This window comes from Panthera pardus, unplaced genomic scaffold, assembly GCF_024362965.1.
Source record: "Panthera pardus isolate Hobbes unplaced genomic scaffold, ASM2436296v1 HiC_scaffold_13, whole genome shotgun sequence".
NCBI classification, from domain to species: Eukaryota; Metazoa; Chordata; class Mammalia; order Carnivora; family Felidae; genus Panthera; species Panthera pardus.
The window spans coordinates 116,571,486-116,597,787 of record NW_026526688.1 but is presented as its reverse complement, the minus strand read 5'-3'; the positions used below and the strand labels follow the sequence as shown (position 1 = coordinate 116,597,787).

At 40.7% G+C, this 26,302-nt stretch overlaps 1 protein-coding gene across 5 annotated transcripts in view; it reads left to right on the top strand.

The window, feature by feature from the left end:
- Positions 1 to 7,503: 7,503 nt before the first annotated feature.
- The window catches only part of NPNT (nephronectin), an 82,437-nt gene continuing 63,638 nt past the window's right edge, over positions 7,504 to 26,302 (top strand). For 3 of the 5 annotated variants that reach the window (XM_053901365.1, XM_019416491.2, XM_019416472.2), the window contains exons 1-3: positions 7,504 to 7,690; positions 9,905 to 10,005; positions 25,309 to 25,359. In XM_053901365.1, the coding sequence (XP_053757340.1) occupies positions 7,620 to 7,690; positions 9,905 to 10,005; positions 25,309 to 25,359 (223 nt within the window). In that variant the 5' untranslated portion in view covers positions 7,504 to 7,619. The remainder of the gene's footprint in view (positions 7,691 to 9,904; positions 10,006 to 25,308; positions 25,360 to 26,302) is intronic. The other 2 variants (XM_019416507.2, XM_019416480.2) reach the window with 1 other exon arrangement.

Below are 26,302 nucleotides of genomic sequence, written 5' to 3'. Positions count from 1 at the left end.
ATTCATTCTCTCTCTCTCCTCTCTCTTGAACACACACACTCTCCATCTCTCAAAATAAATAAATAAACTTAAAAAAATATTTTCATTTTCCTCCTTGACATACAGGAAAAATACATTTTCTGATTTTTCTTGCAGTTATGCTTGAAGCCACGTGACCAGGTAGTGGCCAATGGAATGCCGAAAATCCCCAAGTATGTTTGCTCACACTCTCTCTCCCCTTTATCCATGTGGCTCCTTGAGGAAAACTAGGAAGACAAAAGCCACAGAATGGAAGGAGCCCAGATCCTTGAATAGCCACTTGTCAAGGATCGCTTAGGAGAATGTCCAACCTGCATTAAGTTTTGCACTAACGAAAGGAATATTTATTGTGTCAAGCCAAAGGTATTGGAGGTGATGTGCTAAAGAAGCTGACTCATGTTACCATTCCTGGTTTTCTGATCTTAAAAATTCATCCTCAACATAAAAGAATCTTTCCATTTTTACACATAAAAACATGAATCGAAATTGCTTTAAAATTTGTATCAGATCACTAAGTAACAGTTTTTTAAAGGCTGAAAAGTAGAAGGCTAAAACATAACTCTGTAACTATTGAAACTGCTTTCTAATTTGGTCAGCCATTTGTGCCCATTTCAATTCCTCCAGTGGTATTCAAATAGAATTTAAAGGCCTATCCAATAAAGTCTTCCATTGTCTTTGGCAGAATTACGTGAAGGTGGATAAAAACATCAACAGTAATAGTCGTGCCTGAAGCTTATTGCTTTCTCATGTGTGCTATATTAGACCAAAGACCAATGCCTCCAGTTTGTAAAGAGAATGCTGGCATAAAATTTTGGACCTCAAGCTTTTTTTTCTTCTTCTTCTTTTTTTTTTTTTTTTTGATGTTTGTTTATTTTTGGGAGAGAGAGAGAGAGAGAGACAGAGCACGAGAAGGGGAGGGGCAGAGAGAGGCAGACACAGAATCTGAAGCAGGCCCCAGGCTCTGAGCTGTCAGCACAGAGCCTGACACGGGGCTTGAACTCTCAAGCTACAAGATTATGACCTGAGCTGAAGATGGGCACTTAACCAACTGAGCCACCCAGTTGTCCCAGACCTCAAGCTTTTTAAGTTGGTAATTTAAAATTACATTTTAACTTTTCACATAGGTGTGTGTTTGTATATTTAAATTACATTTTTAAAACCTATGTTACCAAATAGAGTAAAACTGTGGATTGTGAGTAACTTGTTCTGCCAGTGTTCCACAAAACAAGCAAACATTTCTGATACATTTTAACTTGATAAAGGAGCCATGTCTTACAATAGGAGTAAATATGAGTAGTCCGTAGTCCGTGATGCTGAACGTCACAGATCACAACTAAGCCAATGGTTCTTGAAATTCGCTTTGATATACAAATGCTTTGGATTACAAGCATGTTTCCGGAACTAATTATCCTTGCAAACCAAGGTTTTGCTGTATTTTTATTTTTTCCAACACATTTTAAAAATACTATCTGGCTGTTCTAGTTACTTAATCATATCATCTTTTTTAATCTTGTTTGTAATGTTTATTTATTTTTGAGAGAGAGAGAGAGAAAGCACAAGAGGTGGAGGGGCAGAGAGAAGGGGAAACAGAGGGTCTGAAGCAGGCTCTGCACTGAGGCGGGACTCATGAACCGTGAGATCATGACCTGAGCCAAAGTCTGATGCTTACCTGCCTGAGCCAGCCAGGTGCCCCACTAAATCATATCATCTTAATGAGAATGTTGCCCCTTGTTTACAGTAAGTCATATTTTCCCTTCTCTGCATCAAGTTGTAGTTCTAGAATATCATGAAATGAAAGAAGTGATGTGGGCATTCTCATGTCATTCCTGACATTAATCGGAACTCTCCCAATATTCACATTCTACGTTATACTGACTTTTAGTTTTTATTATTTTATTAAAAGTTCGTTACTTATTTATTTATTTTTAATATGAAATTTATTGTCAAATTGGTTTCCATACAACACAATTTTTTTTTTTTTTTTTAATTGGGAACCAATGGAGTACCTGGGTGGCTCAGTTAAGCGTCTGACTTCAGCTCAGGTCATGATCTCACAGTTCCCGAGTTTGAGCCCTGTGTCGGGCTCTGTGCTGACAGCTCAGAGCCTGGAGCCTGCTTCGGATTCCGTGTCTCCCTCTCTTTGCCTCTCACCCGCTCGCACTCTCTCAAAAATAAAGAAACATTAAAAAATTAAAGTCAGGAGTCAATAGCGTTGATTCATAGAGTCTGCAGCAACCTCAGGTCTCCTTACGTTTAAGTCAACATTCAGAACATTTAGGCCTGCAAGACTGTAATGGTCACATTTGCCACTTAATTACTCAGGAGGATGGGGAACAGGGAGCACAGTTTGCCTGCACAGTTGTATCAGGTGCTTCTCTTCAGTGGAACCCCTCACACTGCACAACAGCTCAGGTTCCCGAAGACACTTTACACAGCTGTGAAACTGCTCTGGCTTAACATCCTTAAGCCCCCTCTGAAGCCACTATCTCATCGGCATAGTGTCCAACATCTATCTCTTCACGGGACATACCCAGTTATAAGAACCACTGAACTCAGGTTTGTTCAGTGCTATGGTTTGCTACCAGGTATATTTTGTTCTGTCTAAAGGCAGTTTATCAATCAGGGGTCCATTTTTACCAGCAACATGGCAACAGAGTTCACAAACCACCTTATCAGGTTGCCCGGGAAACGGAGCTAGAAAGAACATAAGGTCAAATTCGCACGCAGAAGGGAAAAGGATTTTGTTAACCCTTTACCTACATAGAGGTTTTTGTCAACTTGATTGTAATGGATTCTTTTAATATGTTAATAGATTATACTTGTAGTCATTTTTTAGGGCTTTTGCATTTATACCAGTGATGAGCTATGCATATGCATGTTTGTATACATGTGAGAAAGCTATTTTTTCCAGACTGAAACATCAGTGACACCTTAGGAAAATGTGTAAGCACATAGATTAGCTCCATAACAGAGTTTAAGTAGTATTGGAATTAATCACTCTTTGAAGGGATGATATACTCTGTGGTATAACTAGAGCTGCTGGAAAGGCTCTAGACCTTACCCATGATCATTACCTATGAAGGACACAACACACATCCAGATTAAGGGAATATCATTGTAGGAACACCTGCGTGGCTCAATTGGTTGAGCATCTGACTCTTGATTTCAGCTCGGGTCATGGTCCAGGGTTGTGGGATCAAGCTCCACGTGGGGCTCCACACTGAGGGTGGAGCCTGCCTAAGAATCTCTCTCTTTCTCTCTCTCTCTCCCCACCTCTACCCCTCTCCCCTGCTTGTGGGCGCTAATAAAAACAAAAGTGAGTATCATTGTAAAAAATGAAGATGTTAGTGTATTTCACTGCTCCTTGTTGCTTTTATAAGGTATCTTAAGAAAGAGATGAGCTCAGCCAAAAACTGGCTGCTTTGCAAGCAGGAATAGAAAGAAATGAGAATGTCCAGAAATGTGGGGCCTCCTAGGATTGAAAAAGACAACTGCTTGGATACCCCCAAACATTAATATCAGTAAAGGGATCTAAGCCTGTGGCAAGGATCAGAATAAGGGTGTTACCTTCCCAATCAAATCTATTATTTTAGCTAGCTTCAAGGTGGCTTCCATTAAGATGAAAGAGTAAGGTATGGATATAAGGAAGCAAAGAAATAAAGCAGGCCTAAGAAAGAGGACTAAAGATTTTGGTTATTGTTATTGGTACAAGGAACTGACTGGAAACAATTAGATTAGGGTTTTTAAAGAAATCTTGTAGCCACAGAAACCATGAGTCTGGCCTGAAAATATCTGTTTCTGTTAGCTCCTGAAAGCAGCACTCAGATCCTTAAGTTGTACCAGTAGAAAAAGAGCTGTAAGTGATGTAAGAGCCCCAAGGAAGACACATGCTCCAAGGGTCCCTTCTGATGTGGGTGGCTATGAAAGATGAATGGACAAGGTTGTAGAAGCGGAGGTGAGCTGACTGTCTGACCAAGGCAATTCTTCCACTGCTGGAGCACAGAATCTCTATAATTCTTGCTTAGCTTGGAGTCAAAACTGCAGTGAGTAAGTAGCTGTGTGTTCCTCATCCTTCTCTTTTCTTACCAGTTCTTTTTTTTTTTAACGTTTATTTTTGAGAGAGAGAGAGTACGTGTGTGCATGCACAGAGGAGCAGAGAGAGAGGGAGACAGGATTCAAAGCAGACTCACTGACAGCAGAAAGCCCAGTTCAGGGCCGGAACACGCAAACCGCAAGATCATGACCTGAGCTAAAGTCAGATGCTTACCCAGTTAAGTCACCCAGGCACCCCCTTAATAGGAGTTTTTAAAGCAGTTATCCTGTCCCTATGGCACCACTGTTTATGGGATAGGGGGAGAAAGAGCTTGCTGACAGCGACTATGAGAACCTGATAGAGAAAACACATTTTCTCTACCCTCTGCCTGGACACTACCCCTACCACATATCCTCACTTTATTCGGTCTCTGCTTAAATGTCACCTCCCCAGAGGGGAGCAAATCACTCTACTTAAAATCACACCCCATCTCTTACCACCTTACTGTTCCTTTACTCTCTCTTTACACCTTTACCCTCTCTTCATAGCACTTACTCCTCCTTGCTTGTCCCCTTTTATTCCCCACCCCTCCACCCCCCAGTATAAACTCTCAGGGCACAACTTGTCTGTTTCCCAGCTGAAGTCCTAGTACCAAGAAATGGCCAGTACATTGTAGGCTCTCAATAAATATTTGTTGGAAAAAAAAAAAAAAAGATGAAACAATTAAGAGCTTCTAATGTCCAAGTGTTTGAAGTTGTGTTTGTTTGGTCCTGTTTTGTTACTTACCTGTATCACATTGTGATCAGTGATAATTATTTGTGAGAACATTGGGATTACCACTTGCAAGGTGACATTATCGGGTAGGAAACCTAACCAAAAAGTTGTCCTCTTGGAAAAGTACAGGTATTGCTAAAAGCAAACTGTTTTCATCTGGTTCTGTCTTGTTTTTAAGACTGAGATAGTGAAATGTCACCCCCATGGGAATTTCACCTTGTTTCTGGAATGGTGGTCATAATTGTAGCATACCAACCAGTTAGACCTTGGAATTCCTGTAGGGTCTCCTCATTCCACGATTCAACAAAGACTGATATAATTAGCTACTACTTACTCAAGGGAGAAGCTCAAGTTCGCCAGGAAGAATTCAGTTCCGTCTGACCCAACATTTAATATTTACTGAAGCCTTGTGCCCTTGCCCTCCTATTTGTTAATGTCTCACAGAACTCAGAGTGGTAGAAAAGCAGTGCATTAAACACATTGCATTACAAGTTACAATATGGGATGCGTGATGGTGTAATTACACCACAGGAGTCTCAGCCAAGCAAAAAGTCAGAAAGGGCTTCCTGGGTAAATGTCAGCTAAACTTGGACCCAAAGGGCAAGTGGAGAGTATCCAAATGAAGAAGATGAATGGAGTGTTTTCTAAGCCAAAGAAAAAGATATGGAAAAAAAATTTTAAAGGCATGCTGATGAGGCATTACACATTTTTTCCAGATATTGTCCTATTTTCATCTGTCATGTCCTTCTTTCCTTCTATCTCTAGCTTTTAGCCTATAGGTTAGCCCCTTCTCAATAACCATCCATTGCTCTGGGGAGGTTTATTTGCAAATCCAATCCAGGAACCAATAAACAAAGAAAACGGCTAAGAAGTAGCCTGGAACCGAGCCTACATTACACTTACAAAAATTTGATTTTCTGCAGAAAAAATATTTTGACTCCTACATTTTTGGACTTCATTAGAAAGATCTGAAATAGATGACACCAAGCTGTTTGCCTAAAATAATGTCCCAAGACTGAATTGGCATGGATATTTCCTGAGATTAAAATAGAAACTTGTTTTGCTAACAGAAAACAACTTGGAAATCAAAGAGTCGTTTAAGTTGAGACCGTTATTTTTCCTTTTCTTGCATAAAATTCCTGTTTTTATACACACTAAGAAATCAGGATAGTGAGCTCACACTGCCACAGAACTTTCCATTAAAAAACTGAAGTTGGAGAAACCTCAAAAAGAAAATAAAGGTAGAAAAATGTTTGTAATATAACAAATTCATTCAACAAACATTTATGAGCACCTAGTACGTGCCAGGCACTGTTCTGGGCACTAAAGAAGAAACTTTCCCTTGAAGAGTTTGCATTCTACCAGAAAGACAGACATACAAACAAGAAATAAATTATACAGGACACCGGAAGGTGAGTGCTATGGAGAAAAGAACAAGGTAGAACAAATCATGGGGCATCCTGAGGGGGCCGATTTGCAGCTGTAAATTAGCAAATTTAAAGGCTGAATTCCTTCAAGAGGTAACTTTTAATCAAAGCCTGAAGTGAGAAAGTGAACCATGTAGATATCCAGGCAAAGTATTTGCCAGTCAATGGCCCAAAGGCAGGGGCACGCCTGAGGTGTGCGAGGAACACATGGAAGTCATGGGCTAGGGAAAGAGAGAGAATAGATTAGGCCTGAGAGGTATGAGAGATGGAGTCATTGGGGCAGGGTTTGAGAAGAGGGATGACTCAAAGGATATATGTTTTTACGTGCATTTTACAATGATCGTTGTGTGTTTTCATTTGAACAGTCTTTTAGTACATTATTTTTTACTCTGCAACAGCAGAACAAAGATTGTTTAAAATGGTTTCTAAATGATCTCCCCATGATCAGGCACCACAGGCTGCTAAGTAGTAACAGCCTTCCCTCTATGGCCTGCACGTGCCCCTGGAAGGGCAGCCTTTGCTATCGTTCTAACGTGCTCGAAGTTGAGCTGGCAAAGATAGAAAACAGCCTGCACGTTTCTTCTGCAAAACTCGACTGGAGAGCCAAACATTTCTTTCGGTTGGTTACAAAATAAAAAAATATGCCTTTGCCAACTCTGCGGGAGAAGCAAACTCCCGGAGTTTGCCTTTGCTAATTTGTCCAAGTCGTGCAGTCGTGCTGTGGTTTCACTCACTGCAGACACTGCTCAGCTCCAGCCCCACAAACGTCTCCCGTCTTGGGCTTCTCCGCCCCCGGCGGAAGCTGCTGTTAGCCCCTGCGGTCACCACCTGTTCAGGCGGAACCCGCGAAGCGCGCACCTTCGCCCCGGGTCCTTTCCCTCCCCGGCTCACCCTTCCTTGCGGAGCGCCCTGCGTTCCCTCGCCCAGGCCGGGCTTGCAACTTTCCTCGCAGCCTGGCGCCTGCCCCACTTGGCTGGCCCTCAACAGACGCTGCTTCCCTCAGCGCTCCAGCTCCCGAGCTTTCCGCGGAGGGGCCAAGCGCCCACACCCCCGGCCCCGGCCTGGGAGGGCGGTGAGGCGGGCGCACGCGCCCACCCCCCTCCGCCCCCTGCGCCCCTCCCCGCGGGCGGCGCAGCTCCCCCTGCAGCACCTCCCCTCGCGGGGAGGGAGCCAGAGGGGGCTCCGGGCGCCGCGCCGCAGACCTGCTCCGGCTGCTCGCCGCGCCGCGCCGCTGTCTTCCGACAGCTGCAGCAGTCGCCGCGGCGCCCGCAGCTTCTCCCTGGAGCCGAGGGGACGAGCGCGCCTCTCCTCCGCTCCCAGCACCCCCAACCTGTTCCCCGCGCGCAGCGGTGCATTCGCCGCCCGACATGGATTTCCTCCTGGCTCTGGTGCTCGGCTCCTCGCTCTACCTGCAGGCGGCTGCCGAGTTCGACGTGAGGTGGGTTGGGCCCCGGGGCGCCCTCTTCTCCTCCTTCCAGAGCTAATTCCGCGGGCGCGGTGCTGGGGTTCCCTCTCCCCGCCCGGCTGCGAGGTCAGAGAGGAGTCTACCCGGCCAGAAGTTGGGCCACCGCACGGCGTCGGCAGGAGGAGAGCCGTCGAACCGCTCTCCAGACCGGTGGCTGCCCGGGGTTGGGGAGGGCGACCCCTTCGAGTCCTGGAACCCAGCCGCGGCTCCCAGCTCCCGGATCGGGAATCAGGGCTAGGGAAGGAGGAAGGCTGGAGCCCGGCCCCGGGGCTCGGAGGGCGCGGGCTAGCTCCTAAGCCGAGGTGATGCGCAGGACACCTTTGGTCAGGAAACTCTGGCTCGTGATTTAGATTTCCCCACGGCCCTTCCGCGGGGAAACTTCCAGATGCCCGGGCCAGATCCCGGCCTGAAGCTGTCAGAGCCGCTCACACAAAGGGTAGGGGCGAGGAAGCGATTGGGCTTCCAGGGAGGACCCGTTTGCCTCCGCACTTGGTTTGCTTGCGGGAGGAGGACTCGAAATAAGGACTGAAAGGAGGGGAGCGCTACGTGTGTGTTTGTGTATGTGTACGCACGCACACACCGCTCACGAGACCTCGGGCGAGCCGGGCTGCAGCGTGCTCTGACAGGTTCCAACAACCCCCGGCTCCGTCGCCGCTGTCACTCAGCCGCTCCCCTGGCGGCGGCGCGCGGCGCTCTCTTCCCGCCGCGGGATCCGCTCTGGCGGGTGTGTGTGTTTGTGTCTGTCGGTCAGGAGGGCGTGCTTGGTTATCCCACCTCCTTGCAATTGTAGACCAGACCCGCTCCGAACGCCGAGCGCTGCGGCCGGTGCACAAACCAGGCTGGAGCAGCCGGGAGAGATTTTAACCTGGGTCACACGCCATCCAGTCTTCCTCTTTCAGAGACCCCCCCCCCCCCCCCGCCCTAACCCCTCCAGGTAGCCTTCTGAGCAGCCCCAAAGACAGCCGCACCTGTTTTCCTTGTAATCTTTGAACGAATCAATTCCACGATTGATTGGCTTTCTTGTACCTGGAGGGGAACAGGAACCGAGGAGAACCAGTGGAGCGGTTAGAAGAGCTACCGCTTGTTTACCACCTGGTTGGAGGAAATAGAAAGTTCGAGGTTATTTTGTGCTTTGTGCTCGCGGGCATAAGGGGAGATAAAAGAAACGGGAATTGAAAAGATTAGGAGTGTTTAAGAAAATGTGGGTAGCGGCCAGAGGCTATTTTATTTTATTAAAGCAATTCTTTGCCCACGTGTTGTGCATTTCTAGCACGCACACATTTGCAATAAGAAATACATCACATGGTATTGCGTTAAGATTTTTAAGGTAGCTTTAAGTTTAAAACAGCCAATTAAAATATTGAGCCTGTGGGAGTAAAAAGTCAGGTGGGAATCTAAAAGAAACGATTTACCAAATAAGGTGTCAAAGTGGAACCTGGTGGATAAATTGGTATCCTTGAAATTGAATACTTTTAGTCCTTATTTACATTAATGAGGAAGATAACAGGGATTGTTGATGCAGGAAAGTTTCAAACCACAGGGGCACTTGAGATGTTAGCTACACTTTAAACTCTTCCAGGTTTTATTTAGACTTCTTTTTCTAATACTTCTTTATTTTCTGGGAACATTTTCTGCCAAAGAGTCCTATCTCGAAAAGAGATCTGTTTCATTTGATTTTGAGGACTCCCATCTTTCTGCCCCTTCCCACATCTTCTCCTTTCCAAGGCAGAAAATGTAAGGCAGATTTTTTTTTTCTTTCTGCTTTGACATGTCATATTATTTAATACTTTTCAGTTTATGATAAATCAGTCAAAACTGGTTTTCCCCCAAGTAACAGGTGTGGGTCTTTGAGGAATCTGTTTTATTTCAAGCTTCAGAAACCACCCTGTGAGTGTCAGCCTTGAGAATTCTTGGTTTTAGCTGATGCTATTTCCATATTACAAAGGATCTTCCCCTCCTTTTCACCGTGCTCCTGTGTGTAGTACATATGTTTAACTGTCTGAAATTTGGAACTAGATCACAGCAGAACTATTTTCCTGAGTTTTATCCTTAAATTTCTGCTGGCAGGAAAGAGTTCATAGTAGATTGTTGGGTGTGATTTAAATTCTTTTTTAAAAGTAATACCAGAGGAAATAATTTTTAATTTCAAAAGTATCTTTATTTATTTTGAATCTTTTTGTTTGGTAGGTGGCCCAGGCAAATAGTGTCATCCATTGGCCTGTGTCGTTATGGTGGGAGGATTGACTGCTGCTGGGGCTGGGCCCGCCGGTCCTGGGGACAGTGTCAGCGTGAGTATCCTCTCTGGGAACTTCAGCTCCCTATGGGGTGCGGCTTTCCACCATTATTCATGGCTTCACTCTGCACATCAGTGGGCTCATTACTGAGCAAGACTTGGTGGTGTGGTTCTGACACGGGAGTTTTCAGTTCCTGACTCCTTATCTTGCCTCTTTCAACCGGAGCCAGCTGTACGTAGCAAGGGGCCAGCTTTGTCAGTCACAGAAGAGCCACGTATGATGCTTTAGCATTTGTCCCCAATATCCCCAGCTCCTGTTTTCTCATCAGGCTTTTTCTTTTCTGTGCTCCAGACTCTGAGATGGAGGTAAGATAATGAGTCTAGACTGTATTTACACTAAACAGTCTCTGAACCTTATAGCACTAATATAATCCTTACCATACCTGTTGTGGAAGGTAGCCTATTTGTAAAGCCTTTTTTTTTTTTTTTTTGAAGTGAGATTGTATTGACTATTCTAAATAGACCACCCACTGTAATCAAATAACACCTCTGAAATAGCATAGTTTTTATTTTCTGTAAGTAATCAACATCATGGAATAAGTGCCACATCAGAGTACTGATTTTTTACCTTTTCCATGGATATTTTAATAGTAGAAATTAGAACCACATCATGGAAGTTTGAGAAATTGGTTCCCAGCAACTGTATTGGGATCTCAAAATTGTATTCTATTCCCCTACAAGAAACTCTGCAAATGATCAAGTAAATTTCTGGGCATCTGTCATGTCTGGTGGGATGATGGGAACACAGTTGGATTCCTCATATCCCAGTGCTCACGAGAAAGGAGCTTAGAGGAATAGAGAAGTGAAGTGAGGAAGGCTGGAGCCAGACAGGGCAGAGCCCTACAGATGTGTTGGCCGTGGGAGGAATAAATTTAAATTCAGGGAAGCTAGGAGTTCCCACAGCTATGTCCATCTTTGAGAATTGTGCGTGATATCTGCCCTTAACTTTGCGAAGAAGGAGGGAGGATAATATTAACAGGTTGACATCTCTGGTTGGAGATGGAAAGGTAAAAGGGGACTAAGGTTTTTCTGTTACCTGCAAGGCACTGGGCTAGACTTTTTACACTGTTGGGCCATTTCGTCTTTTAATTAAGGGAGATGATGGTAACTCCAGTTTCCAGTAAACAAAAGAACTAGGCAAAGCTGCTGTGCCTGACAGGTTAGTTCTTTTTAAGTTTTTAAACATTTATTCATTTTTGAGAGACAGAGCATGAGCGGGTTTGGGTGGGGGGGGGAGTGCAGAGAGAGAGAGGGAGACACAGAATCTGAAGCAGGCTTCAGCCCTGAGCTGTCAGCACAGAGCCCGACATGGGGCTTGAACTCATGAACCGCGAGATCATGCATGACCTGAGCTGAAGTCGGATGCTTAACTGACTGAGCCACCCAGGCGCCTCTCCACTGGTTAGTTGTTTTTAAGGGAAGATGGTCAAAAAGAAGAATGGTGCCTGGTGGAATAGTCTTCTGCCCATTATACCACAGTGTCAAGAAGCATTTGCACAGCTGGAGGCCACAGGTGTGGAAATTGAAGAGCAATCCGCTTTTGATAATCAAAGCGTGAAGAGAGGATGGGCTCAACACACATACCACACCGTCCCCAAATAAAAAACATGAGTAGTTTCTTTGCGGGAATGGAGGTAATTTCCCCCTTTGCTGCCTTAATTGTCAGGATTATTAAAGTGCTTTGGGGTGTGCAGGGTCTCCCAGCCCGACGGAGGACAAGGCTGTTCTGGCAGAGTGCCCCGAGCAAAGTGGAGCGCACTGTCCCTGCAGACAGAGTGCCAGAGTGGACGGCCGGCAGAGGCGGAGGAGTCCATGTGCACTCTGCCAGATGTGCTAAAAGAATTCCAAGGAGAAAATTCCTCTGTGTCTTAGAGGTTCATCAACCGTGGAGTTCCCCAGAAAGAGCTTCTAAGAGCTGTTTTGCCTTTTTACATGTAGTTACGTTTTCTCTAGTATACACCAGCTTGGTGATTCTGAATTTAAATGAACGTAAAGACCTTGCACAGTTTCGGCGGCATTACCGAATTTAAACATCCAACATCCGAGGAAGTTCCTAGCAGAGTATTTTTCCCAGCAGAAATGAGCCACCATTTTATTATTTTCTATACCGTCGTTTTGTTTCTAACAGAGTGTAAAGTGGTGAAGTGTAGCATTTGATAGTAGTTATCTTTCTTCCTATTCCTTGAGAATCTGCGGAAGCTGCTACAATGACATGAGTCAATTATTGAAATGATAATGTTATAAAAATGTATAGATCCTGCACAAATCACAGCTTACCTTAACGGAGAATTGGTGGAAGTTTGAGAGGCAGCATAATGGAGGGGAACATGGACTCTGGAGCTAGACTGCCTGGGTTTAAATTTCAGTTCCACTGCTTATTAGCTGTGTGACCTTGAGCAAGTGATTCGACCTCTCTGTGTTTGAGTACAACACCTCATAGGACCATACCTGAGGTGTAAATGAGTTATTTGTAAAGCACATAAAACAATTCCTGGCACAGAGTAAATAGTATGTATGTGTTTGATGATGTGGGATGGGACACACCCATGCTATCAGATTCTTTGTTTTCTAGGCATGATAAATGTATTTTTGCATTTATACTGCCAAAATTTAAAAAATGATTCTAAGATTCTCAGTGATACAATAAAATAAAAAGCCTTTAAATTAAAAAGGGCCAGATGGATCTTTACCATTGATATTATAGATGGCAAACTTGTAAAAAAAAAAAAAAAAAACAACAACAAAACAAATTCAAAGATGGATGTTTCCTTGTGTAAGTTTTGTTTTTGCAGAATCCCAGATGGTCCAAATGTCTCTTGTCAGCTTAAGAGTTCCCCCCATCTTTGTTTTGCTATAAACAGGTGGAGGAATGTGGGGGCCAGAGGTCAGCTCAAAGTAGGAAGAAGAGCACCAAAGAGAGGCTTGCTGGGGACAAACAGAAAGCTCCCGATTAGTTTTTAAAGGAAACTTTTAATTTAAAAAAATTAAATGTTTTTGTCACTACATTTATTCAAGGAAAAAAATGCCTTGCTGTTCTTTAAACACTTACACTTGTAGGTAATGGATTACCTACAAAACTTCCAGAGAGCTTCTGGGAAATTTACTGTGAAAAATGTTTTTGCCTTTCTGATCCTTCGATAATTTTAGAGTTCTTACCCATGAGGACCGTTCTCCTTTCCTTATCCAAGGTCCCCTGGTTCTTGTGTTTCTGAATGATTCAGTTAGGAATTTTCCTTCAAATTAGCACAGCAAAGCAAAAGGAAACTATTCTTACCTAGACACAGAACCTCCAGATTTGTCCCTTAGAAGATGTGTGGAAGTGGGGGGAAGCCATGCCCTCATTATGTTTCTTATCAGCTCTCACGGTCTAGTTCGGTGACCCTTTGGTGTTTAATCCACTTGGTTGAGCATATGTAAGCCATTTTGACTCTATTCATGTGACTCAAATATATGTATTTACATAGAACATGCTGCTTTTCATGTTCACTTGCTACTTTCCTTTACATGGGCTTGTTTGGAGAGGCCAGTTGACTTTGCAGGGTGCTAGTGTTGCTCAGCCTCTGCCCCAGGTCACGGTGTCTAGCCACCAAGCCCCCGTCAGGCAGACTTCTCATCCTTCCCGCAGGAACTGAGGAAGAACGATGCTACCCAGACAGGCAGAGGAGCTGTCTTCCTGCTTCCTGCCCGTGCCACCTGACATTCTATCCCAACGTTCCTGCCTGGCTGTGGAAAGTAAGACCTGGTCCAGAAACAGGCAGATTGTGTTTTCATAGTCCTTTGAGAGGGCATACCCTTCTCTCTATCCTTTGATTCTTTGTTTTATATTCTTTTAAAGAAGTTTTTATTTAACCTCCAGTTAAACATACAGTGTAATATTTCAGGTGTACAATATAGTGATTCAACACTTCCATACAGTACCTGGTGCTCATCACGACTGGTGCCCTCTTTAATCCCCATCATCTATGTAACCTATCCCTCCACCTACTTCCGTTCTTGACTCTTAAACAGGTATCTACATATTGAGAATTCAAAACTTGACTTCTAATTGTCTTGGGCTTTATCTTCATGGACTGTTGATTGTGACTCTTTATGGTAAAGGGAAATTTTCTTAATCACAACACACTGATAGTTCTATATGTACAGCACACAGCACCTTAATTAGATTTGTCACAAAATACTTGTTTCTTGTTCTGTAATTAATCTATTCCTTCACTTTCCCATCATATTAATGGTATACTTCGTTTTAGTGATTTCAACAATTTCTCCTGACAAGTGGAGATCTCTGTACAAAAGATTTCTCAGGGGCTGTGTATTTTATTTAAAACAACCGCGTATGCTGTGGAACCAGCTCTTAACTGAAAGCACCAGATGGTTTGGGACACCTGAGTGTCTCTTTTATACCTGGTTAGCTAGTTAACTTTTCTCAGCTGCAGTCTTTTTATTTTACAAGTAGATTTCTCAGATGCGTTGCAGCTCTGAACTCTATCTGAGAGCTTCCTTAAGGCAGAAAGAGTGTGGAGGTTAAATATTGTATTTCTACGTGGTTGTCTTTTGGTTTACTTTACTTAGACATTTGGTTGCATACGTAGCTATGACAGTAGTGTTTCTGTCGGAAGCACTCTTTAGAGGTGTGAAGAAAAATCCAAAATACAAGTTCTGTGTTTCGACAAAGATCGTCAGTTTCTGAGTTCTTTGGCGGTCACTGAGCATTTTGTGGTTTCCGAAGGAAATTACGTGAATTCGGGTGGTTTTGTATCATTTTTCCTTAAAACGAGGCAAAATGCAGATGTTCTGTTATGTTTTTCTGAAGGTTTTTGGAACGATATAAAACCTATACCTAGAGGTTGACTTTATTAGTTCTAAACCTCATTTCTTCCCACCTCCTCCCTGAGGTTAGCAAAGGCTAAAACTGTACAATTGTCCTGGAAAGTGAAACTTTTGAATTCTTATCAATGTTAAATAAATTTATAGGCTAGTGTGACATAGGGACCGAGAAACAGTAATTTATTCTGAAACTATTTTGGAGTTGTCAAATAATTTTGCTGGATAATATATATTACTGGCTAAGGATTGTGGACGACCGGAAAGACTGAAGAGCAAATTGTTAAATTCTTCCTGTACTTCAAATGAAAAGGTTATTAGTTTTAGTAGAGATTTTGATTTAGTCAGTGAAACATTTAGATTTCATATTTCATTTGTTACTTGTATCTAGGTTCAGAAACTTGAAATGGAACGTGATTTATTGATTTTTGCTCCCTATACTGGTTTCCTGTCCTCAGTCACATAATTATATAGATTACACCTTTCTTTGATTATTGAGATTTTGAAAATTTTTCTTTGAAATAATCAAGAGTAAATGAGAAATACTGGAATTGGCTTTGAAGGTCACACATAGTGCTCCCCCAAAGAGAGGTTATTCCTAGTGAGTGCCTTTCCATGTTTACTCAACAGCGCTAGCAACCTCCATTGAATGTGAGAGATAAACCTTTTTATGCTCATACAGTCATATGTGCAAGAGAAACTGGGAGTCTCAGGTGGGAGCTGTGTTGAAGATGGCCGGCAGGTCCTGGGTCCAGTTTAATGGAGCTGGGCACACTTCACTATTTTAAAGTTGTTAGCTTCCTCCTCTATTTTGGGGGTGGGTATGCAGATTTTTGGTTCTTTGCTTTTGGGTTTTTTTGGGTTTTTTTGTTTTGTTTTGTTTTTGTGGTAGGAGTAAAAGCAATTCAGTGGGCAATCTTATAACTACTTTTCAGCACGAAACCCACATCTCCAAATCCTCAGGAAGTGGAGTTTTTAAGATTATTCAACTACCACTTTCCGTGAAAAGGTTATTTAAGAACACCATGTACTTTGAGTAACTTCAAGTGGTCTTGGAATGCAGATTCCAGACTAAAATCAGTGTTGAAGAAGTTTGACCTTTTCAAACAGGTAGTTTTTGAGTATGTGGAGTCTTGAAAGTTAAGTTTCCCAGAAATGACTTTGTTTCTTCATTCTCTTCTGATCTTTATATAATACTTTTAAGATCTACTGATTCCCTAAGATCCCTTCATAGAGTTAATCTGGAAAGGCCTTAACCTTTATGGATTGGAAATGTTAGTGCTTCACAAGCTGGGACGTCAGGCCACGTAAAGGGAAGCACTCTCGTTGCTGCACAGTCAGCTGCTACATGTGCTGCTTCCGAGTGCATGTACACGTCCACACTGGTACCAAGGACGCACTTCTGGCCCCAGAAACAACACTGTGTTTCTGCTTGAGAACTTTTGGATAAGCTTTGAAAAATACAGGTGTGTTTTTCCTCCCTCATTCCCTGTTACAGCAAATGTAATAGCATTTTTGAAGGGTGCATTTTATCTGTAGAATTCAGGTTATATGCATTTTGAGTCCTTTGAATCAACTGAATGCTTTTAAAGCGATAATCCAGTGATGTTGAGGGAGTCCATGCAGCATCCCTTGGTGAGTAATGGAAGATATCTATCATAGGGGCTGGGCCTTCATCATGCTGAAGATGAAAGGGAGGGAGAGGAAGGTTCTGATAGCCTAATCCTCATTACTCCCCCTTCCTTCCTCACCACCACACATAGATATTGTCACCCCTTTCCCACCAGTTTGATGCAGGTTAAAATGTTTTCCCCATCAATCTTCTAAAAATATTTATTTTGTCAGAGAAAATGCACTTATTTTTTTTCATATATCCCTCCTCAAGAGCAATGAATATTATCAGCTTTTTGTGTACCTTTCAGAAAGAATTTACATACTTATGGACAAATTCCTATATCTTCTCTACCCCATCTCTTTTGTCCAAATGAAAGGCACACTGTATACATTGTCCTGTACCTTCTTTCCCTTAACAATATATCTTGGAAAGCTTTCTTTATTATCAGTATATGAAGAGCCTGCTCACTTTTTTTTAAAATGGATTTGTAATACTCTATTACATGGCTGTATCATAATTTATTAATCAGAATCTTCTTGACGGACATTTGTGTTGATTCTAATCTTTTACTAATACAAACAATTCTAAAATAAGTAACCTTGACTATACAGTGAAGAAATATTGTTTTGGATGTGTTCTAGTATTTTCTACATATGCGTTCGTAGTTTTGACTAATTGATCAAAGGTTTCTTACATGGTAGTTAGTAGGTGATGGAAAAGACTGGATTGCACTGCTGACTTAAGGCTCTGGCAATTCCGTATCCAGAACCTGATATGTTGCTTGATTCTAGGATACTCTGATCCCTGCTCTTTCCCTCCAAAACCCCTCTGATAAGTCCGTGAAGGACCCTTTGTCCCTCCTCTTCATCTGTTTCTTCTTGACCAGAGGCAACTGTCTGATATTGTGAGGATGGAGTGAGGTTTGTCCGTTTGCCAGGATTTCCACCAGGATTTAAAAGTGACTTTAAAACCATAGAGGTGTAACTTTTCTATTAGTTATTCTAACCTTTATCTTAATTGTAAACTTAAATCATTTTATTTTAAAAATTAAATGCATGCCTAAGTCAAATATTAAAAGACTCGAAGACAGGGAGAGGGTAGTGAAAGTAAGCCTTTCTAACTTCCTTATTTTTCTGACACCTAGTTCCAACCCCCAGGAACTGTTTCTTAGTGATATTTGCAGAGATTTCTAAGCATTTGCAAAATTATCTTTGTTCATAAAATTGATAACACAAAATAGGATTATTCTCTATCTTCTTTTCTCATATATTGTATTTTGGAAATCAGTCCTTATCAGTTCATGTAAGCATGACTCATTTTTTTTTTTTTAACGTTTATTTATTTTTGAGACAGAGACAGAGCATGAACAGGGGAGGGGCAGAGAGAGAGGGAGACACAGAATCTGAAACAGGCTCCAGGCTCTGAGCGGTCAGCACAGAGCCCGACGCGGGGCTCGAACCCACGGACCGTGAGATCGTGACCTGAGCCGAAGTCGGACGCTTAACCGACCAAGCCACCCAGGTGCCCCCATGACTCATTCTTTTAAATGGTTGTACAGTTTACCACTATATGGGTGTACCTAATTAACTTAAAAATCCCTATCTATGCACATTTAGGTGATTTTCAGTATTTTGGTTTTATGAAATGTGTTGCAGTCAGTATCTTTACATATTCATCATCACTGTTACAGTGATAGGGACATCCTACTCTTATGTAAGTACAGTAATCGAAGAACTCTCATTTTACTTTTATAAATTATCTGATAAAAATATGTAACTTAAAGGAGATTCAAATTTGCATAATATTACACAGTGGAAACCTTCCTTTTAGCCACTTCTTATTTTTGATTCCTTAGAGTTTAAAAATAATAGAATTGGTTTCTTTGTTTCTATTTGTTTATGTTCTACCTTGTTTGGGGAAGGATATGAAGATGGCTTCCAGGAATGCATGCAATAGAAAAACAGAATTAACAAGGGCTAGGGGAAGGAAAAAAAGGATACAGTAAAAGATAAGTTGTTGGGAGGAGAGTTATTATTAAAATATAGATATGTAAGACTTGGGTCCTAAATATGTCTTCTAATTTGGCTCTTAGCTTCCGGTAGCCAAAGGAAAAAGAAAAGTGTCATTTTCATACAATTCATGATGTTTGTTATGGGATAATTAGACGAGTTATTTGGGGGAAATTGTGGCTTTTTCCATATGTAAACTTTCATGTGGTCCCTCACAGAGCAGTAGTGAATGGTGGAGTGGAAGGGGCCACAGCAACATTTCTGTCCTGAAGGGAGAGGGAGAGGGAAAGGGAGAGGGAGAGGGAGAGGGAGAGGAGGGAGAGGAGGGAGAGTCTGGCGCAGGGCTTGATCTCAGGAACCTGGAGATCAGGACAGCTGAACTGCTGAAATCAAGAGGTGGAGTCAGACTCTCAACTGACTGATCCACCTGGGTGCACCTGGTGGTGGTTTTACAAACCCATTTTCTAGAAGATCCTCTGATCTAAGATGAGGACTTTAATTTTTTTTTTTTTTTAATGTTCTCATTTATTTTTGAAGGAGAGAGCATGAGCGGGGGAGGAGCAGAGAGAGAGGGAGACACAGAATCCGAAGCAGGCTCCAGGCTTTGAGCTGTCAGCACAGAGCCCTATGCGGGGCTCAAACTCACAAATTGTGAGATCATGACCTGAGACGAAGTCAGATGCTCAACCGACTGAGCCACTCAGACGCCCCGAGAACTTTACTCTAAAAGCGCAGTTCAGGGGCGCCTGGGTGGCTCAGTCGGTTAAGCGGCCGACTTCGGCTCAGGTCACGATCTCGCGGTCCGTGAGTTCGAGCCCCGCGTCAGGCTCTGTGCTGACAGCTCAGAGCCTGGAGCCTGTTTCAGATTCTGTGTCTCCCTCTCTCTCTGCCCCTCCCCTGTTCATGCTCTGTCTCTCTCTGTCTCAAAAATAAAATAAACGTTAAAAAAAAAAATTTAAAAAAAAAAATAAAAGCGCAGTTCATGGGAAGTTTAAGAAGCATTATCTACATATTTAGTTTCTGATAGCTCAGTCCAGCCCAGCCCAGAATAGCGTGATTTGTGAACTCTTTAGGACTTTTAGGACAATTCCAGGTTAGAAAACACAGTTTGAAGTTAGGATCTCTCTGTGTCCTGAAGTTTGCTGTATTATCAAAGTCTATTCCATACTGCTTGCTTGTTTGCTGGCTTGCTCTTTCTCTCCCCTTCCCCTCCCTCCTTCCTTCCTTCCTTCCTTCCTTCCTTCCTTCCTTCCTTCCTTCCTTCCTTCCTATTTTAAAGATCAGTCAACAGTTTATAGAGTTGGTATCCAGAGGCTTTGTAAATGGAGTGCAGATAGATGTCTTCTATTAACCAGTATAGAGGGGTTCTGCAAATAAGTCAGTGGGAGAATTTTTTTTTTTGTCAATTTTGTATGAGTTACTTTTGTATTCATTGGATATCAGCACAAAAGCTCATCAACATTTTGCTATGGCTTAATTCATTTCTAAGCAATGATGGGTTGGGATAAAAGATGAGGCACAAACATTGCCTCCAGGCATCATTTATCCTACATGAGCTGTTAAATGAAATAGGACCAGTGAACCCAGGAACATCAAACTCCTTGACCAGTGCTCATTTCCCCAAAGCTCTTGATTGTTGCAGATGTTCAAAGGAGCCAAAATAACCCTTAGTTTTTATCCCAGTTTCCCTGGATCTCATGAAGGGCTCTTATAAGTAAGTCACTTAGGCCTGAATAGACTCAAAGCAGAATCTGTGGTAAGTACTTTTCATGTTCCTAACCAGACTCAAACTTGACTCCTTTTCACTGGGGTGTGAGGAAGAACTGGTTCTCCTGCAGTCCTCAAGCCCCAGGGGGCAATGGAGCCTAGAACCCTAGTGCACACAGGTCCTCAGAGAATCTCTCTCTCTCAAAGGAAGATAGCTCAGTGTGTGGCTTAAGAGGGCACCAATCAGTCAGTACCCCATCTCCTCAGGAGAAGCAGAGAAAGGAGCTTTGAATGCCTTTCCTCAGAGGTCAATACCAACCAAGACTCTAACCTGAGAATGGTTACCTGTGTCAGTCAACCTAGAAGGGAGCTAAGAAGTTTACATTGCTCGGGCCAAGACCTTCTCTTTTTTCATGGGAACAAGTAAATGATCGGTTCTCAAAAATCATACAATGCAGCCAAAATAATGTGGCTTGAAAACATTTCAAAGTGATATCAGTCACTACAACCATAGAAAAATATCAGTAGCATAGGCCTAATGTGATTGACGGTGCATCCTTGGGGATCTATCAGGGCAAATTAGTTGCAAAATGTATACCTAGTTACTAAAAATTGATTTGTTACTAACTATAGAGTTCAGTTAAATAATACCAAATTAAAGAAATTTTCCATTTTAACACTCCATAGCTTTTAACTTTTCTGATTTCATCACTTAATTAATAATAGTGCATAATTAGATAATTATGGTCATACTAGAATTTCTAATAAAATTACTAATAAAGCCAGCATAAAGGAATGCATTAACATTGAAGCCCAGATAGGATAAAGTTTTATTATGTGTGGTAAAAGAGTGACAGATATTTATGTGTTCTTTGGATTTTCTTTCATAGATTTCTCAAGAATTTTAGTATAACTTAGTCTGATGAAACAATGTTAAGTGAACTTGTTACTATGGAGGGGAAATTTATCAATAGGCCAGGCAGTTTCTTAGCTTTAGAATATAGTAGTTGACTTTGAGGAAAAAAATTTTTTTTCTAGTTATATTTTATTAGAAACCCTCATTTTCTGCCATACATTGATTGAAAGCTGGAGAGATCTCCTTGGTAGGTACTAGGTGTCAGGAGAGAGTCAATTTGCCACTAGTTACTTGCATGTGGATAATCTAGAGTCAGTTAAATTTTATTTTTTTTTAAAAGTTCGTTTGTTTTTAGAGAGAACACATGCTCCTGTGGCGAGTGCATGCAGGAGACAGGCAGAGAGAGAGGGAGAGAGAGAGTCTGAAGGACTCTGCACTGTCAGGGTCAAGCCCAACGAACCCATGAGATCATTACCTGAGCCGAAATCAAGAGTTGGATGCCCAACTGACTGAGCCCCCCAGGTGCACCTAGAGTCAATTAAATTTTCAAACTGAACATTTCATTTGGTCAGTACCTTTTTAACCTTTCTGTAGATTAATGATATAAATTCTCCAGAACCAATGTGTTTTCCTAAAGTAGCATCATCAGATCACAAGATTAGGGTTGCCTTTTGTACATATTATTGATTTCTGGTGAAATTTTAGGAAATATGTCATGGTTTAAATTTGCACTGATGTACACAAAGGAAGAAACAATTGGAAATTTCTGGATTTATGCTTACTTTGCCAAAAACAATGTTTCTTTCCCAAAAATCTTTAGCCTTATTTTCATACTTTAGAGTTCTCAAATTCAGTTTCTAAGAGAGATCCCTAAATGGTCAAAGGTATGTGTTGTGACATTTATGGAAATTACCTCCGTAGACCGACATCCAAATATAAGCTTCCTGCCACCCAAAATATTTTTCTAAAGCCTTTGGTACCTCCTGTTTTATTTCAGTGTTAAAATTTGTAGGTACTTAGTCAAATGTTTGCATGCCCACAAATAGCAAATAGGTAAACACAAATTGTAGCTCTTATTGTGTTTTTTTTTAACATGCCTGGGTGCTTAGAGTTGATTTTATATACACTTACTATGGTAATAGCTTCTAATGGATAAATCGTCCCATGTTCAATACGGTTACATAAAGATTTCATGGTGTTTCACATAGATAATGGCGGTTTAAGGTCCTTTGTCCCTTGGATTGAGTTTTAAAATCATCGATGAATTAAAAGATTCATCGTATCTTAGTGTCTGTGTACAGTCAAGAACTAAGACATTCCCATGTATAGTTTCTTTTCCCAACTAAGGCAGAAAAAAATTTTTTTGAAACAATTGGGGGAGTTGGGGGGAAACTATAAAGAAATGATTTGTAGCTTTGTTAAATGTTCTGTTCTCTAATCTTCTGTTGGATTCTGATGAATTCTGTAGCTCTAAGACTTACAAAGTAGTGGGCTGAAAGTTGGGATCATCCAAATTACTCAAAATATGCTGTTCATGGGATCTGTTGTCCTGGATATTGATGCTTTAAATGTCCAGTGTTGGATTGTTGTCTATGAATAGAGTTTGCCAGGCTAATATATAATATAAATTTTTTTGACAATGAGAAATGTAGTGTGAAATTTAAGGTTACATTGTAGAGAAGTTTTTAGATTTACTACTTTTTCTAGCTGCAGATTAGGGTTGAGAGGTAGAAGTGCAGTGTCAGGGAGGACCTTTTCCTTTCATGCATGTACCTGGCATTTGTCACCTGTAAAATGTGCATATGTCATGCTGTGCTCTTTGCTTAAGAGGCTGTGCGACTCCTGTCTGGAGCATGTGGTAATTTTATCAGTCTTAGTCTGGGGCATTGCATCATTTGCTTTTCTAAGGTTATGCTTAACCTAGCATTTGTGCATTTTGTAATTAATTTACAGTGAAGTAAACCATACACTAGAAAATAGGCATACATTTGGATAATAGGTGGGTTCAGTTCTTTAGGGCTTCTCATCCCTCATTTTTTTTTTTAATATTCAAAACCTAGGATTGACTTCATATCTGTAAACCTGCGTTTTGCAGGCCAGAAAAACTAATCTCCAAATAGTTTAGTTTCTCTGGATTATGTTGGCCACAATTTCATAAAATCATCAGTGTGCTTATTATTTTTAACCATGCCTCATATCACCAAGAGCCCTCAACAAAGTTCATCATAGCAACACTCAGGTGAAATGAAGCAATGGTTCTTGGGCAGGTCACAGGAAAGTTCTAGACTTGTAAACTATGAGTGGCTTGGCTTTGCTGTCAGGTTGCATGTATTTGCTACCGTGGCTGTTTTACAATGGCTGTGGAGAAACAGATTAGCAGGAGAAGATGGGGCAGATATTTCCATACTATATGCTGCTAATGAATCCTATTTTAGTGCTTCTCACAGTGGTCTTTATATCACAAAAAATACATGTAGGGCATTTATTTTTGGCGGCTTTCACAAAAATTGTGGCGACAGTTGCTTGTGAAAATTTCCTTATGCATCAGTAGAGGCTAGACCCCAGAAACTTCTTGGAAATAGTCTACTCCGGGTTTAACATTGCTTTGACTTAAAATGCAGTTTTGTATAGTTTTCAAAATGCAAATTTTAAAACATGGGCTAAAATCTCATGCTAGAAGCCTTATTTAATGGATATACATATCGATACCATACATTTTACTAATCTATGTGTGTCAAGGCTGACTTACATAAAGTAGGAGAAATGTGACCCAACTTAAGATATTAGAAGACAAAAGTAAACTATACAGAACTGTTTGGCTGCTTTGTACTAATATAACGAGTTAGAAAGTAATGATGTTTGCTATTCTTTATTGTTTACCTTTTTTTAAAATCATTTTATTTTTCTCGATAAATTTGATTATTTACAATTGGCAGTTAAAGAGTATTAAAGAAACGGTATCCTTTTATATTTTTTCCTTATAATACATAACCATAGGCATAAACAATTGTCCTTAATATGTGATCCAGAATGTAATTTGCAATTTATGCTTTGATTTATTTTCAGCCTTTTGCTAAAATTGTACCTGATATATTTCATTATTCTATTTTAAGAAATGTGTCAACATCAAGATATGGTGAGTTCTTTTAAAGTTAACATCAACAACAATAAGATACAAAACACTAATTTATTATGAACCTGACCAATATGAAAAATATCTCTAACAAGCATATATGTATATATAGACACACATATATGTATATGTGTGTGTCTGTATGTGTATATATATATGTGTGTGTGTGTATATATTGAGATATATATATATATAGATATATATATATATATGAAAAAATATGTGCCTTTAAAAATACAGAACAATCATTCTGGATCAATAGTTAAATTATTGTGTCAAATTGGGCTTAGAATATTTTTCATCTGGTATTACCCAAAAAAAGGCTCCATTCACTGAATTTTAATTTATGAAAATAAGTACATAAATCAAAAGTTGAAGCCAATATTTTACGCCTTAAAGAGGGAAGGTATTAATCCACAAAGAAGTAAAAAATCCTCTCTTCCCTTACCTCTAGGACCTCTAGGCTGGTCAAATCCTAACCATTATTAGTATTATTTCAAGTTTCTTCCGTTTACTTTCATTAAACCGGGTTATTTATGTATCTTCAAGTGAAATGGCTGAGCTTTCACGGTAATTCTTGTTGCTATTGACAACCAAAGCAGCCATGCAAGAAGAAAATGCTGTGGAAGGAAAGAAAAAACAAACCTTAATTCCTCCCCAAAGTTGGAGAGAGAAGGGAACACAAAATATGTAAGAAACAGGTAAGTAAAGATCTATCAATTTAAAAACTACCAGCCTTGGTTACTAATTGATTCACAGTTCTAATTTTTTTCAGATATTTTGTCCAACACTCATTTAAATAAAAGGATACTGTCTCTTGGGACCAAAAATTAATATTCTGAAAATGAAAAATTGGATTGGAAAGGTACAGTGCCGTGAGCAGTCTGAAATCTTCTAATTTAGAATTTGGACTATGAAAGAATAGCACAACTTCACTTGGTTAATATTTTTGTTACAAAATGTTTTTTAATGACAAAATGGTGACTAAAATATTACTATTTTAAACATGTCCTAGATTTTTTTTTTTGTTTCAGAAAAGCACTGAGAGTTGAATATGTGTAAGTCTCCGGGAATGTAACAAGTTGCTAAATACCCAAGTCCAGCCTCCTTACAGAGAAAAGATCTGGAATTTCTTTTTTTGGACATTTGTTTTGCAGCTTTCTACGTCTTAAGGCAGAGAATAGCCAGGATAAGGTGCCAGCTCAAAGGTTAGATGAACATATTTCTTGAAATAATTTTGGCTAATCTATGTCTTGAAAGGCATAACCTCTAAATAATAACTTTACAAAGCTATCAATAAAACTTAACCTTAGTTGTGTTTTTGAGTTGCCTTTTTTGGGGAAAACTATATTTTTTAGAGATGTACTTACTCTTCATAATTATGTAAGTTAATTTTATTTCAGTTATTACATTAAACTTTTCCCTTTCAGTTTATAATTCCTTTCTCCTGTCTTATGAATCTAATAAATTGACCTCCATTCTAACTTAAAGGACAGTTTATATTTTTAATACTTAAAGAAGCAAATTAAAAAAAAGTCCACCAAATGAAATTACTAACACCAGCCTATCATTAACCTGAGGGAATTGTATCTCATATCATTAATTCTCCGTGGAAGAATTCAGGTAAGAAATATTTTTATTGTGTAAAATATAAAAGATGTTATAATAGGACTTAGCAGTGTTCATGTTGTTTTGGTACAAAAAAGGTTCCTCATTTAAAATATTTTTGGAAGTGAATAGTGTCACTTAACAAATCACCCTTGTGACACTTTAGTGGGAGATTCTGGTGAAATAGGTGAAATTCTCTTTAGTGGAATTGGGGCCAAGAAGGCAATGTACTTTAAACTGATAGATAAAAGACACTAGCACATGTCATAGAAAATGTTTTTAAGAGAGGATTTTAATAAAAACATTTTGGGGAAAATTTGATAGTGCTAGAAGTAAAAGTTAAAGGGTTTCTTTGTTCAGGGGGATTTAAAAATAATCATAGTGTATGTATTTCATAGTTAGTAAGAGTTAATAGGTTTAACTAGCAGAACTACGGCTGAAGTTAAGGAAGCAATGCCAGGGAAAGTGCTGTTGAGCCTTGAACAATAGAGGTTTGAATGCACCGGTACACTTATGCATGGATTTGTTAAAAATACAGTACAG